Source organism: Hevea brasiliensis, chromosome 7 (genome assembly GCF_030052815.1).
Source record: "Hevea brasiliensis isolate MT/VB/25A 57/8 chromosome 7, ASM3005281v1, whole genome shotgun sequence".
In the NCBI taxonomy this organism is placed as follows: Eukaryota; Viridiplantae; Streptophyta; class Magnoliopsida; order Malpighiales; family Euphorbiaceae; genus Hevea; species Hevea brasiliensis.
Window position 1 is genome coordinate 12520530 of NC_079499.1, and position 15853 is coordinate 12536382.

General features: G+C 29.1%; 1 protein-coding gene across 1 annotated transcript; it reads right to left on the reverse strand.

The window, feature by feature from the left end:
- Positions 1-9412: 9412 nt before the first annotated feature.
- On the reverse strand, positions 9413-15388 carry LOC110664166 (probable lipid-A-disaccharide synthase, mitochondrial). Its single transcript, XM_021823736.2, has 9 exons — positions 15263-15388; positions 14838-15085; positions 13904-14003; positions 13713-13818; positions 13394-13617; positions 13065-13143; positions 12640-12878; positions 10129-10355; positions 9413-9780 (listed from the first exon to the last, which is right to left on the reverse strand). The coding sequence occupies exons 2-9, from the start codon at positions 15071-15073 to the stop codon at positions 9594-9596; spliced, it is 1398 nt and encodes a 465-aa protein (XP_021679428.2). The 5' UTR covers positions 15074-15085; positions 15263-15388; the 3' UTR covers positions 9413-9593.
- Positions 15389-15853: the final 465 nt, after the last annotated feature.

Genomic DNA, 15853 nt, shown 5'->3' on the forward strand with positions numbered 1-15853 from the left:
ATAAGACATCTCTTATAACACTATCATAAGCCTTCTCTAAATCGATAAAAACCATGTGTAGATCTTTCTTCATATCTCTATGTTTCTCCATCAAGCTTCTAATGAGAAAGATCGCTTTCATAGTTGAACGATCGAGTATGAAGCCAAATTGATTGGGAGAGATAGAAGTGTCATGACGTAGTCGATGTTCCACAACTCTCTCTCACAACTTCATAGTATGGGTCATAAATTTACTTCCCCTAGAGTTTGAGCAACTCTGTATGTCTCTCTTATTTTTAAAAATAGGTACTAAAATACTCCTCCTACATTCATCAGACATTTTCTTTGAGTTTAAAATCTTATTAAACAATTTAGTTAAATATGTCACTCCTATATCTCCCAAACACTTCCACACTTCAATTGGTATTTCATCGGGTCCATAGGCTTTACCCACTTTTATTCTCTTAAGTGCTTCCTTTACTTCTAAAGATCTAATCCTTCTAGTATAATTCACATTCTTTTCTATTGCTCTGTAGTCTATATTCATGCTATTACCACTTTGACTATTGTTAAAGAGATCATCAAAATAATTTAAAGAGATATGAAGACCAATTTTGGTTAATTTTTTCAAAGGACCAATTGTTTGAAAAGTTTACACGTTTTTAGACATAAAATATGATGTTGCAATGATTAAAAATTTTTTTGAAACAATATTTCAAAAATCTAAGCTAAACCCAAATCATCAAGATGAACCTATAAATGGTTGTGGGAACTGTTGTCAATTACCTAAAGTAAAACTTGAGTGAAGTTAAATTTGAGCGACTCTTGTAATTAGTTGATAAGCACCAAGAAGAAGCTTGTTGTTGTAATATACCTACCTCTTACCCATGAAAAGAGTTGCATGGTAGAGAGAAACTCTTAAAGTGGAGTTTTGAGGAGTGAATGTAGGCATTGTGATTCAAACCAATGTAAATTGAAGTGTTTGAATCTCTCTTTCCTTTTCCAATTTTTAGCACTTTACTTTGATTTAAATATATTTTTTTTGTGTTGAAAAAATTAATTATTGATTTGTTTTATAATTTTCATAGTTGGTTCATTTATTTTATGCTTAAAATAACTTGAATATTACTAAGTGTTGGGTGTAGTGGTAAAACCGACTCCACTACTAAGGGGAGAGCTTATATTCAATCCTTAGAGATGACATTGTTGGGAGGAGGCAGCTATGAACCCGAATAGTTAGTTCTTTTGTGAATCGTAAAATCAGATATCAAGGATACTCTGACTAAAAAAAAGAAAAAAAAAAACTTAAATATTTCATCTCTTGGAATTAGGGATGACAATCGGTAGTATACCCGTGAAAATCACTTTATCTGAATGTGTAAACTTGTTTAGTTTTATATATTTTAATTAATAATCTACATAAAAATTTATTTTTTATTAATAATTTATACTTTAAAAATTAACAATTTCATAAAATATTTAAATTCTATTTTATTTAAAATAAAAATATAAAATTTATAAATATTATTATAAAAAATATTTTATATTTGATTAAGTATTTATATAAATTGGTTTAGTTTAGGTAACAGATACTTAACCTGTAAAATCTGAATCCGTCACGGATACTATTTTTACATCATAAATCTGATTATGCATTACTTAAATTTGTTCTATTATGATTCTATCAGATTGGATATCCACAAAAATCCGATCCGTTACCAACCCTACTTGGAGTGCATAATTAAAAGCCTATATTCTGCCCTATTTTTAGTACTTGAGACAGCATTCTTTGGCTTGTAATTAGTGCACTTTATTTATTTTTTTATTAAATTAATTTTTTTAAAACAAAAATAGATTGTAATCAGCCATGCAATTTCAGATTTTTTTTGAAAATTGAAATATTAATAACATATTCAAACTAGATAAAATAAGTAACAGTCCAACTCTCAAATTTTTTAAGTTCATATTTATTTACCTCTAAACCAATGGATTGTTGGCATAAACATGCTTGACTATAATTTATCTCGTTCCAGAACTGATCCATATAAAATTTTAATTAAGACAACCTCAAATGATGAATTAAAAACCCTAAAAACTCAAGAATAAAATAAACATAAGAATGAGGAAAAAAAAAAAAAAACAATGGCAGGGAGAATCAACAGCACAGCCTCAGTGTCCCAGTACAACTACCCCAGCATCACCTAGAATATCACCATCTTCAGGTTGTGGTGGTTGTGCTGGTGCATCTCCTGTACTGGATATTGGAGACGAAATTCTTATTGTGGGTATGGAAATTTTGTTCACAGCTTTGTAAGTATCATCAAAATCATCATCTTCCACTTCATCTCCTCCGCAACTTTTGTCATCATTAGCATGATTTCCACCACAGTCTGCATTGGTGACTCTGGTAAACAATAAGCTAACCATAAGTGTTGTGAGGCAAAAGAGAAGCATTCTTCTGGATATTGCCATTATAATAGTGTATGTTCTATGTCTTGTTTAGAATTTGTTTTGGTTTGTTGGATTTTTAAAGGTTTTTCTTTTGATGTTGTGGTGGAGATTTAAAACTTCTGTTTCATTTACTATCATAGGAAGTCAGTGTTTTGCGACATTTTTGGTTGAGTTTGAGCTAGTCTCAAGGTAATACTAACATTTTGATTTGGCTTTGTTTCTTCTAATGACTTGTGTGACTATTCTGAACCATGTTTTTTTGAAGACTAATTTTGCAAGAAATTCTACACTTCTTTCTAATTCATTTGGCTCTAATAGAGTTTAAACTCAATATCTTACAATCCTTTATCCAAGCTGAGCATTGCAATATTAATATTTGTAGACACTATATTTTGTTTAGGTTATTTTTTTTAATTTTTTTTAAAAAAAAAATAATAAATAAATTAATATATAAAAATAGAAACAAATAAATTATAAAAATAATAAAAAAGGGAAAAATCAAAAAAAAAATTTTAATTGAGCTTTTATTTTTTATCATTTTAATTTTTCTTCTCACTTTATTTTTATTTTCACCATTACTCTTAATTTCAATTTTTAAATTTAATCGAATTCTTTATCATAATTTCAATTTCAATAAAATGTTTATTATATTTTAACCTTTAATTAATCTTAGTCAATCTTGATTTTAATATGTTGCTTTAACTTTTACTCTAATTTATTTTTATTTTACTTAAAAAAAAAAAACGATAAATTTATGCACATTGAATCTTGGCCTTTAATTTGTTAGGATATAACATTAGATTTAGGATTTTGTGAAAGAACAAAATTATTTCAATTAATCCCTCCCTTTATTTGATTTTAACTTTATTTCTTACCTATTATATATAGGAGAATAAAAATAAAATTGGTACAAATCAATCCTAACTCTTAATTTTTCTTAGAATTTATTTTTACTTCTTGGATTAAAAATAATTAAAGCGATTTTGTGCAATTGAATTCAAGCCATCATTTCTTTTTTTTGTAAGAAGAAATTTAGTCAAAAAGTGAAAATGACAAAAATGACACAAAATGATCCTGTCTATAAAAGAATTAATTCCCCTACCATTAGATCAACAGTTAGTTAAAAGAATAAAAAAAACAAAATAATGTATAATTTAATCTTAGCCCTAAGAATAATTTTAGACCATTAAATTAAAAATAAATAAAACAAAATGGGTACATTTTAATCTTAGCCTTCCAATTTTTTTCTTAAATAACCCTCTATTTTAGGGTTTTAGCATCCTCTGTGATATTTCTCTAGTGGGGGAGGTTTTTTTTTTATTTAAGAAAAGGAATTTTGGGCTAAGGTCTTTTGGAAAAGCCAAATCAAGATTTCATTCTAGCTGTGCATGGTTCTTGAGGGAATCGAACCGAACCGAAGAACCGTACCGAATCGACAGGAACTATATTGAACCAAATTTTTTTTAATACTTTGATTCGGTTCTGATTCTTCACTAAGAATCTAACCGAAATCGAACTGGAACTGTACCAAACCGATACTGAATTGAGAATCGAATTTTTATATATGTTTTTCTATATTTTTTTTAGATTTATTATATACTTTTAATATAATTATATATACTTATGTATGTATATATAATTATAAACTAAATCTAATTTAATATTACATTTCATTTTTCTATATTTTCTTAATAATTTTAATTATAAATACATTAAATTACCTTATCATTCTTAATTATATATATATTGTTATCTTTTATATATATATATATATATATATATATATATATATATATATATTAATTCTTAATTATATTTGTACCTTATAGTTAAATATTATATAATTAATAAATAGTTAAAATGTTTATTATATGATATATTATCATATTATATAATATATTTAATCCTAAGTTATATATGTATCTTATAATTAAATATTATATAATTTAGATATAGCTAAAAGATATATTATATGATATATTATGTATTAATAACTCAATTCAAAACTTAAATGCTAATTCAAGAATGACTTTTTAAGGAAATAATTACATAAAATTATTTTAAGAATCGAGAACCGACCTGGAATTGTACCGAACCGAATTGAAACTGAAGAACAAAAAACTGTACCGAACTGAAACTGAAACAATGAAAAATCGAACTGGAACCGTACTTAAATTTCGAAATTCCGATTTAATTTCGATTCCTAGGTAAATCCCGAACTGAACTGGAACCGAATACCCCTACTCAAAACGATACAACTTTTGTCTCCTTTTGAAAGTCCATTTTGGCAAAAAGGCCTATTCTGGCCTTAAAATATGTGTCAATCATCATATAAGTCATTAAAGTATTTTGAGCTGTAATTAAATCATTTAATTTTTAAAAAAGATCAAATAAGTCTTTAAAATTTTAAAAACATATCAAATAAGTATTTTTACTATTTTGTGGAATGAGCCCTTTAATTTTTAAAAATAGAAAAAAATGTATTGAATTATAATTAGCCTCTAATATAAATCCAGTCGAAGTCATGCACGAAAATCTTTTAGTGCACCTAGTCTTATTAGCAATCCTGCGTATTTATTTTGCAACATCCTGATAAGTATCTACTGTATCTTAGAGTAGATTGATAAGTTATTTTTTACCAAATGATTTAAAAAACTTATCTATGGATTTATTATATTCATCTTAATTTTTGTAGAAAAGCTTCTTGAACTATTCAATAATTAAAAAATAATTTATTAATTTACTCCAGGATATAGCATATATTTATCAGGATATTACGAATAAGATGCGCAAGAGTGCTTGTGAGATACACTACAAGATCTTCGTGCATAGCCTTGATTAGATTTATATTAGTAGTAAATTATAGTTCAATCTTTTATCTCTAAAATAGTAAAAAGACTTATTTGATCTATATTTAAAATACGATTGACTTATTTGATTTTTAAAAATTAAAAACTTAGTTGGACCTCAAAACACTTTAAAGGGACTTGTGTGATTATTCCACATAACTTGAAGGACCTAAATACCTTTTGCCTCCTACTTTTCATTTCTTTGCTTGACTTCACATGCAGAGAGAATCCACCATGGTTCTTAATCCTTCATTTCACTACTTTCTCGCTCAATCTTCATTGGCTAGCTACTCATTCCTCAGCTCTTTCTCACATCCCCAATCTTGACTACTCTCCTTTATTCTGGCAAGTTATAGCCTCTCCATCATCCTCTTTTTCTTCGATTTATTCCCATCCTACCCATTTCAATCCTAGCCAGACCCACATACCCATCTCTCAATTTCATACTCACATACCCCTCTCTCAATTTCATACTCAATAAATCCAGTGCAAGAATCTCCTTTGAAGTTGAACAACAGTCCCCACCTCTAAGTGGTCGAAGCGCAACCTTTCTTTTACGGTTTTGGTTGAACAGCGGTGATTTCACACCTATTTTGGTTCGGTAGGCCCAAACCCATCTGCATAATGCCAACTTTTCGCTCATCCATTAAGCTGATTCACTACACCATCGTGTTCCTTCAGTCGCATTTGGTTCTGGTTCCTGCAGTCTGTTCAGGCTAACGTATTTGAGTGTGGGTATTGTTTAAAATCTTTTATTACTACCTTTGCTGAATTTGAGTTTTGCCCTTTTGAGATTGGTGGATTTTTTTTTTTTTTTAGGTAAAATTTTGATTTGGATATTGATTTGAGTGTCATTTTGTGATTGTGAGGGTTGTGCTCTGATGCTGAGAATGCAATGGATTTGAACTAACTCTATTATTGGGTATATAGTGATATATTTTAAGAGCTTCCATTTTGCGTCTTGGTGAGTCTCTTTAGCGATACTGCACTTTCTATTGCTTTGTTTCTTGTCCTCACCCCAAAATACAAATTGTTGGTTCTTTTGTTCTGACTTGTATTTTTTGGTTGGGGAATCATTGCCCTCTGTCCTGTTCTGTTAATTATTGTGACTTGATATTTGCGTGCTCAATATGTTTTCCTCGAGGTTAAATCTTCTAAATAATGTTTAAAAGTTGAGTAGTATTTGATGTTATTATTGAGAAAATTATTTTTTTAAATATATTAATTAAAAAATATTAAAAATTAAATTTAATTAATTTTAATTTTAAAAATATTAAAATAATAAAATAATTTTTTTAAATTATATTTTTTAATAATATTTAAAAGTCGCCGCAAAGGAAGGGAAGAAAGTAAATGCAAAGTTCATTGTCTTTTTTTATTTTATTATTATTTTTTTTTTACTTATGTAGTTCTACCGCATACCTTATGTTTTTTATTTATAATAAATTAAATTTAAGTAAAAAAAATTTATTAATAAAATAATAAAATAATTATTTTAATTCTTATTTATGTTATTTCTTTAAAGTAAAAAAAAAATAAAAATAAAAAGTAAAAGAACAAAACATATGGATAAATTAAATTAACATGGATCTTAATTTATAATCTATCTTAAATTGGGCCACAGATTGGTGATAGATTAAATTGGGATCCTTACTAATTTAATTTACCAATTTAGATTTAATTTGTCAATTTAATTATTGAGTTTTATTTTGATAATTTATTTTTCTTTCATAAATTAAATTCACATGGTTTTAATTTATAATCTATATTAAATTAGGCCATTAAATTGGGATCCTTATTAATTTAATTTACCAATTTAGAATTTAATTATTGAGTTTTATTTTGATAATTACCTTTTCTTTGAATAACTTAAATTAACATGGATTTTAATTAGCAATTTATCTTAAATTAGGCCACTAATTCGGGATAAATTAAATTGAGATGCCTATTAATTTAATTTACCAATTTTAATTTATTTTATTAATTTAATTATTTAATTTTATTTTGATTATCAATAAATTCTTTTTTCTTCAATAAATTAAAATTAATATGAATTTTAACTATTCATTGATTATTATTAATGATGAGACTCAAGTAAGTTAAGGGGGCCATCCATTAGCTAAGTAGACTCTCTAGGCAATAATTGATGGTCTATCCTAAATTAGGCCACTAACTGGGATAAATTAAAGAAAAATTCCTATTAATCTAATTTACAAATTAAAATCGTGGGCTTCATAATTACTTATGTGATCCTACATATTCATTGATTACTTTTTACAATTGAATTGATCTATCTATTAAACTATAAGGTAACTTGAGCTCCCTTTTCTATTAAATTACTTTGAGTTAAAACTTAGGACCAACTTAGTAGAACCTTAATTGGACATTTTGATTGATATTAATATGGGGAAAAGTTAATATAAAATATTTGTGCAGGCCGAGATGGCAATTTTATACAGATTGTGTCTTGATTGAATTTAAAAAAACATCCAATTTATAAAAGGAGATTGTCAAATTTTCGATAAATTGACGGCCCGTAAATGCAAAAGTACTGTATGTACTTAGTAGTTATTAAAATATGAACAGTTATTATTGATTATAATTTAAAATAATTGAATTAATATGAATTTAAGGTGATTGGTTTTACTGATGATGAGATTTTAATGTGTTAAGGAGGCCGCCCATTAACAAGTTAAACTTTTTAGGTATTAATTGATACTTCCTTTCGAATTAGATAACTAAATGAAAAAAATGTAACCTATATTCATAATAATTAATTTTAAAAGTATTTTTTAAGTTGAATGTTTGTTATGTGCAATTAAAACTATTTAGCATTCCATTATGATTGTCATGATAAAAAAAAAAAAAGGGAAAACACATTTTACAGTAAATTTCATTGTCTTTTTCAAAAAGAAAACTAAAGATTTTTTTTTTTAAGTAAAATAAATTTACTTTCAACTTAATACTAGAAAAATAAATATTTTTATAAAGATTTTTTTTAAAAGATAATAAATTTAAATTTTCTTCTTCGTAAATATTTAATATTTTTTTTTTAAAAAAAATATGACTTCTACTTTTTACAATGTAAAAAAAAAATGTAATTAATTTTGAGCAAAATTATAAATTTATTTTCTTGCCTGCAAATTTAACCTTTACTTAATAAAGCATTCAAGGTCTAATTTTTTTTTTTCTTAACCATTTCTAATTTTCAACAAATTTAATTTTTAGTAAAAGACTCAAGGTTCACCCTTTGCTTTTCTACTAAAAATACTCCTTAGATCTTCCTTTCTTTAAAATTGCAACCATCTTTCATTAAAACTTGCCCATTGTCAATTTTGTTTGCCTTCTTTAAAATTATTTTAAAAAAGAAAAAAAAATTCAAATTCACTTTGAACATTTACATGTTCATACATCTATACATTTTATCTTTTCGAAATAAATATAAGTAATCAATATCATAATTTAAACTCCATTTAATAATTATTAATATTAATTTATTAAGCACATTGTTAAATCTACTTACTCTATTTATGGATGATACGAAGTATTTATTCCTGACGCGTACAAAGACCCCGAAATCATAGGTCTCTAAATTCAAAGTAGTAAATAATTTTTCTAAATTTTTTAAAATTAAAAAATTTTTAATTTTCCTTAAAATTAAAGTAACGACTATTCACTTTTCACTTCAAAAAAATTACTGACAATTACAAAAATAACTTTTGCAACAATGTTAATATGCTAACAGTGCAATTGAAAATACAAGGATACACATTTTCAACTGTAACAACAAATGAAAACAGGATTTCTGAACTACAATAATTTCTGCAACGAAAAAGAAGACTATAACTTGTTCAACACCTTAAATAGAAAGCAACAATGTCTGATGAATTAGGGCTTCATTTCACACGCTGTCTTTAAATTTTAATCCATATAACAATGTGGTCTTCAAGTTTTTTTGTTACATGTGGTATTTTTTACTCTTCTTCAGGGTAAGTTTTATATGGTCTACCGAATGCATGCTGCAACAAGAAGCAATTTGAAACAGGTTTCACTAGAATTAGGAAGCAATTCACCGCTCCTAATTTTTGATGATGCTGATATGAATTAGATTGGTGACTAGGTGAGAGAGAAAAAGGGGAAAGATGCTCGTCATGCCACCACTTATAATCAAGAAACCTTTGCGGCTGAAAGTGATTTCACAGTTAACAAATAAAAATCTAGAGAGTTTTAAAATACAAATAGAAGTTAAAAAAGCAGTATTACAGGAGTTAAAGCTCACCAATGGCGAGTCCAATTAACCCAGTGAATTAGTCTTCATGATTTTACATGGCACAATATGGTGGATGCTGCTATCATGCTTGGTGTGGTATTTGAAAAACTCGTTCCTGAAACATGTGCTGCCAAGTTGTTTAGAATTCTTTCTGAAGGAAACAGGAGGCTAATTACCTTCTCAGCAGCAACCCTTTGTTTTTCTTGAAGTTCCTTGTTGTGCATGAGTTCCCTGCAATGGAGTAATCTATAAGTCACTAGACAAGTTAAAATTAATTTGGCTTTAAATTTTCTTTGCAATTGTCCCAGCTAAATCGACCGACCAAATGCATAATACCTACATAAATTATTATCTCAAGCTTTACTTAGGCATCTAGTTTCAGTCAAATTTTGCAGAGGATGATGCTATTTCACAAAAATGGTCACAAGTCACCACCACCGCCACATTAATAAATTTTTAAGGTTTGTATCAGCAATTTTGTGTATGTAATAGTCACATGCACACTCTTCTAGCAATTAAGAAGAAAAATAATTATTTATCAAAAAGAAGAAAAATGCTTCTATTGGGAGATGATCTTACATAAGCAATGAGACTAGATTTGTCGGCGTGCATGCTTGAAAGAGAGCTTCAGGAATTATAGCAGAATCCATAAGTATATTGGGCAGAGAAATGTATTGTATCTTTGCTTTATACCAAATAAACCATTCAGTTAGGATATGGGCTCGATAGGCAACTACACATGGCAAGCGTGCAAGCTGCAACTCCACAGCAACTGTTCCAGAAGTACATAATGCAACACTACTGGCCTGAAGGCATTCAAATAATCTCAGTTACAAATTACAAGATAAATTTTATCAGGAATACAAAAGATATATCAGTGCAAAAACTAGATGAGGAAGCTTACATTCAGCCAGACCTACTATTACAAGTAACCAAAATTTCCCTTATAGCTACAAGCATCAAATATAGGCTCTTCATAGAAGTACTCAACACTTGAATAGGGAAATTTAGAATAGAATTCAAGTTAAGAAAAGAAAAGGTAAAAAAGGTTAGACAACAGAACTCAAAGGACAAAATATTAAGGGCACATTTCAATTGTGAGCTACTGTTTAAAATTATCAATAGTGGCCATGGACTTCAATAATATAACCAATTGTAGCCTCTAATTGGTTTCTCTTTATAAGACAACTAGGATTTCCACATTTTGTTTTCTCTAACATGGTTTTAAAAAAAAACATCCGCAACATTATGTAACGGCTGTTATTTACAGGAAAAATGGCCTATTGTTACCATTGAGGCCTTCAAATGATGGAATTTTTAGAATGGGTGCTGTTACCACCATTACTTAATGGCTGTAACAGCCTTTATTCTTTAGATGCAGCAACTTTTAGCTATTTTTTGCACTGTTATCAGTTATACCGTGCGGCAGCAGCTGGAGTGTGTTTTTTGACAGATGCAGCAGCTGGAGTGCTTGTTTTTTGCAGAGGCAACATACTGGCTTTATTATTTTAACTTTCTAGCATATTCTCTCAATTTTCTCAACTATCAAGTGAAAGACTTCGACTTCGTTTCTTTAGAAATTCCTGAGCTCAAAAGCTTAGATCATCAAAACATACAAGGTAATTTTGAAGTGAAGTAAAGCAAATCAACATAGTTATTTTAGTTTTAAATTAATCAATGCTAATGATGTCTAAACATAATGGATTTAATATCTTTATTTGATATATTTATGCTTGTTATTTAGTCGTGTATCTTAGCTTTAATTGTCTTTTTTTAAATATCTATTCATTTAACGAATTTTACAAATTTTCAAAAAATTTGCATAATGACAGGACATTACCGTAACGTTACAGCTATTATAGCCTTGTTTCCATTACCTGCAACCACAATTTACCACCATGCTCTCTACTCTTTAGTACATAACAATGAACAAAGAGATAACATAGCCTTAAAAGAAGTTGACCAGAAACTCTAAGGGGCCTGTTTACTTGTGGAGAACAGTTTTCTATTTTCCATTTTCTAAGCCTAATTTTCAATTTCTATCAAAAACATGGAAAACACATTCACTTATCAATAACAGAAAACAGTTTTCTAATTCAAAAAATTAAAAAATTATTCCTATCCTTCACAATTAAAAGACATAAATCATTATAAAACATATTCAAAATTCATTTTGTTATGAAAATTATTCTAGAATGTGTTATTTATTTATTTTATAATAATATAACTAATTTTTTTATTATTATAAATAAATTTTTTTCTAAATAATTATTTAATTTTAATTATGAAAAGTTATAGTATAATTTTAATTATAGAAAAGTCATTATTTTCCATTTGGAAAACAGGACTTTTATTATAAAAGAAAATAGTGGAAAACAACTTAAAGTTGTTTTACAAATCTTAGTTAAATTTTGGAAAACTCTACATTTGGAAAATGGGCACATTTAAACATAAAACTCTATTTTCCAATTTTCTTATAAAATTTTTCCAGAAGACTACTACATTTTTTTACAAGTAACCAAATCCTAATTTGCTAGATAGAAGCTTATTGATGGCTGGAATTGGTTCAAGTATTGAAATCCGTGGCAATTATTGATAATTTTAACATAGTCACAATTGAAATAGGCCAACACCTTTGGATTTTATTGGTTACTAGTCCAAAAAATTAACTAAATGTTTTGACCACAGTCATATACTTCAATATACCCATAGAAAAATTAAGCACTCACCAATAGATACCAATTGAGCCCAAAGACTAATTAAGAAACATGACCAACTATAAACAATATGCAGACACTGCTAACCAAAATGAAGTATGTCGAATTGACAGCACCCTCGACAGAAAAGCACAGAGAATTATACCCAACTCCAACAGGTTCTGACTAAAGACTTGGCTGCTCCTACCAGATCGACTTTTCGTCTCCACTTTGCATCCATAAGAATTACCAGGAGCTGGCAAATCCTTAATTGGAAGACAGGTACACTCTCATACAACCCCTGAACTCAGTGGTTGCAACTCTCATTTGTTCCATCTCAGATATTTCTCACACAATTCTATTGGTAATAACAAAGAAGAGCAAAATGACTTACACTAAAGGCATCATATTTTGTGTGTGGTTGACCTCCGGGAATCAATATAACAGGCACAGGCCACTTATTAACAAAACTCCTTATGTAATTCTCCACATCCTGATTCGGTGCTATGTGAATGACATTAATTAACTCAAGAAAAGAGTCTTTTAACTGTTCCATGGTATTTGCAAAGATTGAAAGCATCCTAGAGACCTCTTGTAATCTGCTTCCCGGAAGCAAGGAAATGACTGTGGCACCTTTCAAAGACAAAATTCACTAACCATTAAGACAAGGCAGTATTCAGATATTTAATATAGATAAGCCCCTCCCTGCCAGTCACTAATAATTCAAGAACATAATATACTTTGCAACTTGATGCAGGCATAACACCAAAATTTTGAGATGAATATAAGAAACCAAATCATTCATGACTTTTACATTACCAGGAGGTATTGCAAATTTACTTCGGAAATCTTCATTTTTTCCCTCTATTTTGCATTCAAATGGTGAGATTTGCTTTCCCTACACATCATAAGCCTTTAGTGTGTTAGAAATTAATCAGCATTAAGAATAAATTTTCACCGTGTAAGTAATCATTTCAAGCATCACATAGGGTGAATACACATGTACAAAACATGTTCTGCCTAACATATCAGCCTTTTTTAACACGTTTTAAGATTAAAATTTTCATAGGAACCTTAAAGAATGACAATTTATATATAGGAATTTATTGATCCTGAATATATTCCAACATTAGCAGATTAATCCATACCAAATTCAATGCCAAAACATCTTCCAGAATGGGATGGCCCACAAAGGTTGCAGCCAATCCATTAGACTTACAAACTGTTTCCTCGTTTGGAAATATACAAAAAACATGATCCACAAAATTGGCTAGACCTTGGAGTCTTGCTTCTCCCCCTTTCCACGCCCAAAATGATGGTGCCACATAATGGAAGTGTACAGGACTATCCAATCTTTGCCAACTGTATCTAGCTGCAAAAATCATTTTCCTATTTTCCTACAACAGACTTATTGCATAAGCAGTGCGCAAGGATTGATGCTAATAGCAAGAGAGTGGTTCATGTTACCTCTCAACTGCTTTAGGAGACGAAATGAGAATCCTTTGGAGTCCACTGTCACAACAACATGAGGCTGAAATAGAAGAGCAGCCTCAATTGTTTCCTTCAACTTTGCCTGGTATTAAAAGTTCAATTTGATTAACTATTGAGAAAAGCAACTTCATGGAAGTTCATAATATGATATGTTTCCTACTGCTCACTCTGATCTTATTCAGATGTGGTAACAACTCCCATATCCCCATTACTGCAATGTCCTCCATTGGGAACAGAGATTCCATTCCTTCCTTGGACATCATTGACCTTACACAAACGGAAAGAACATTTTCAAAGAACACAGTACATAAGAATTAATAGGTCCCAGACCTAGACATTTAAAAAAAAAAGTGACAATTAAAGGAAAAAAAAAAAATCCTCACTCATATTGGTATTCAGGTTTTACAGAAATTTATTCCTGCAACAAAGAAAGGTGAAGGAATTTGGGTCTGGGTCACCCATGTAGGTCAAACCAGGATCCATTGATTTTGGTTACTAATATTTTTCAAAAGGAAGGTCAAAACTGTAACATGTAACTGCTATGGCAGTCACTCAGTCAGTCACAAACATGTAAATGTATGAAAGGCCAAATGGCCATTTCCTTCAATATACAATAATAAACAGTGATAAAAGGGACCAAAACATATTGCAAATAAACAGTGAAGAGGAGCATTCATGAAGTTTTTTGTGTGCGCATATAGACTTGGTTCTTGGTTGACAACTCTCAACATTTTATTGAAGCAATTTGTTTCTGCATCTAAGGTACATCTAAACTGGCTATAAAATATAATATAATTCGTCTTGCTTAACATGCGATTATATTGTGAATAAGTGATATAAGTTTTGGATCCTAGGTTTTTGGCATGATCATGGATTAGAATCCATGTTTTAATATTTTCTTCAAAAGGAATGTGCTTTACCAACATAAATTCAAAAAGAAACTATGACAACACGAACTTTTACATAGTTCATATATGCCAATGACATGGTGCATCTATAATTTAAAACAAAACCAAATTTTTACATCCACTCAATTAAGCAAATACTTTCAAAGAACAGATAATTACTGAAAAATAGCAGCTAAACTAATAACTTACTTACCCTCCAACACCAGAAAAACGAACGGGAGTAGGAGAGAGCTTCTTCAAGGACGCCATAAGACGAGAACCAATAGTATCCCCTGAAACCTCCCCAGCAACAATGAACACTCTTAGTTCCCCATCTTTACCAGCAATGTCCATTACAGCTCTGCTTGAAACGGATACATATCTTGTAAATAGCCTCAAGAAGCCAATATTAGCCCCACTGTTCACAATCCTCAATGCTCTTGGCAGCATTTTCAATACTAGCTGAGCATCATCACAAACACAAAGGTTAAAATTACACCTACGTAATGGGTATTACCCAAATACTACTTCTCTATCGAAATTGAAGCAAAATCCAACAAGCTGAAGCTAAATACAGCACAAAACTACAAAACTATTTATAAAAAAAAAAAAAAGGCGCATGCCCATCAAAGAACATACCCTTTTGAAGATAAGACGAAAGCAGAGACTGAAGTATGGGGAAAGAAAAGAAGGGAGGGGCGAGGGAGAGCAGAGGGGGGATGGTTATTGGTTACTTCTGTTCGATTATGGATCTCAGGCGGTGACAAATATGGGCCGAAGATTGTAGGCCTGATATTCTATTTATTTATGAATGAATTACCATTTAGTTCTGAATATTTTCATTATTTGTTAATTTATTTATACATTTTGATAATTATATTATTTAATTTTAAAATTTAACTCCGTCAACTATGCTCAATTATTCAAAAAACTCATAATTTGGTATTAATTTTCAGTGAAAAATTACTATTTACTCTCTTGATATTATGATTATTGTCGAATTAATTTTTATATTTTAAAAATTAGATTAATAGGTCTCTAAAATTTGATTTTATCAAGATATCTTGATACTTATATATGATTCTATTTTCAAATTTAATGACGTGTGAATAAAGAGATTTACGAATTAATAATAGAAATGAATTGTCTAAAAGAAATACCTCGATTTAGATATTTTGAGAAACCTAATATATTAAAAGAGATTAAAAAAATGAAAGAGATTTGGATAAC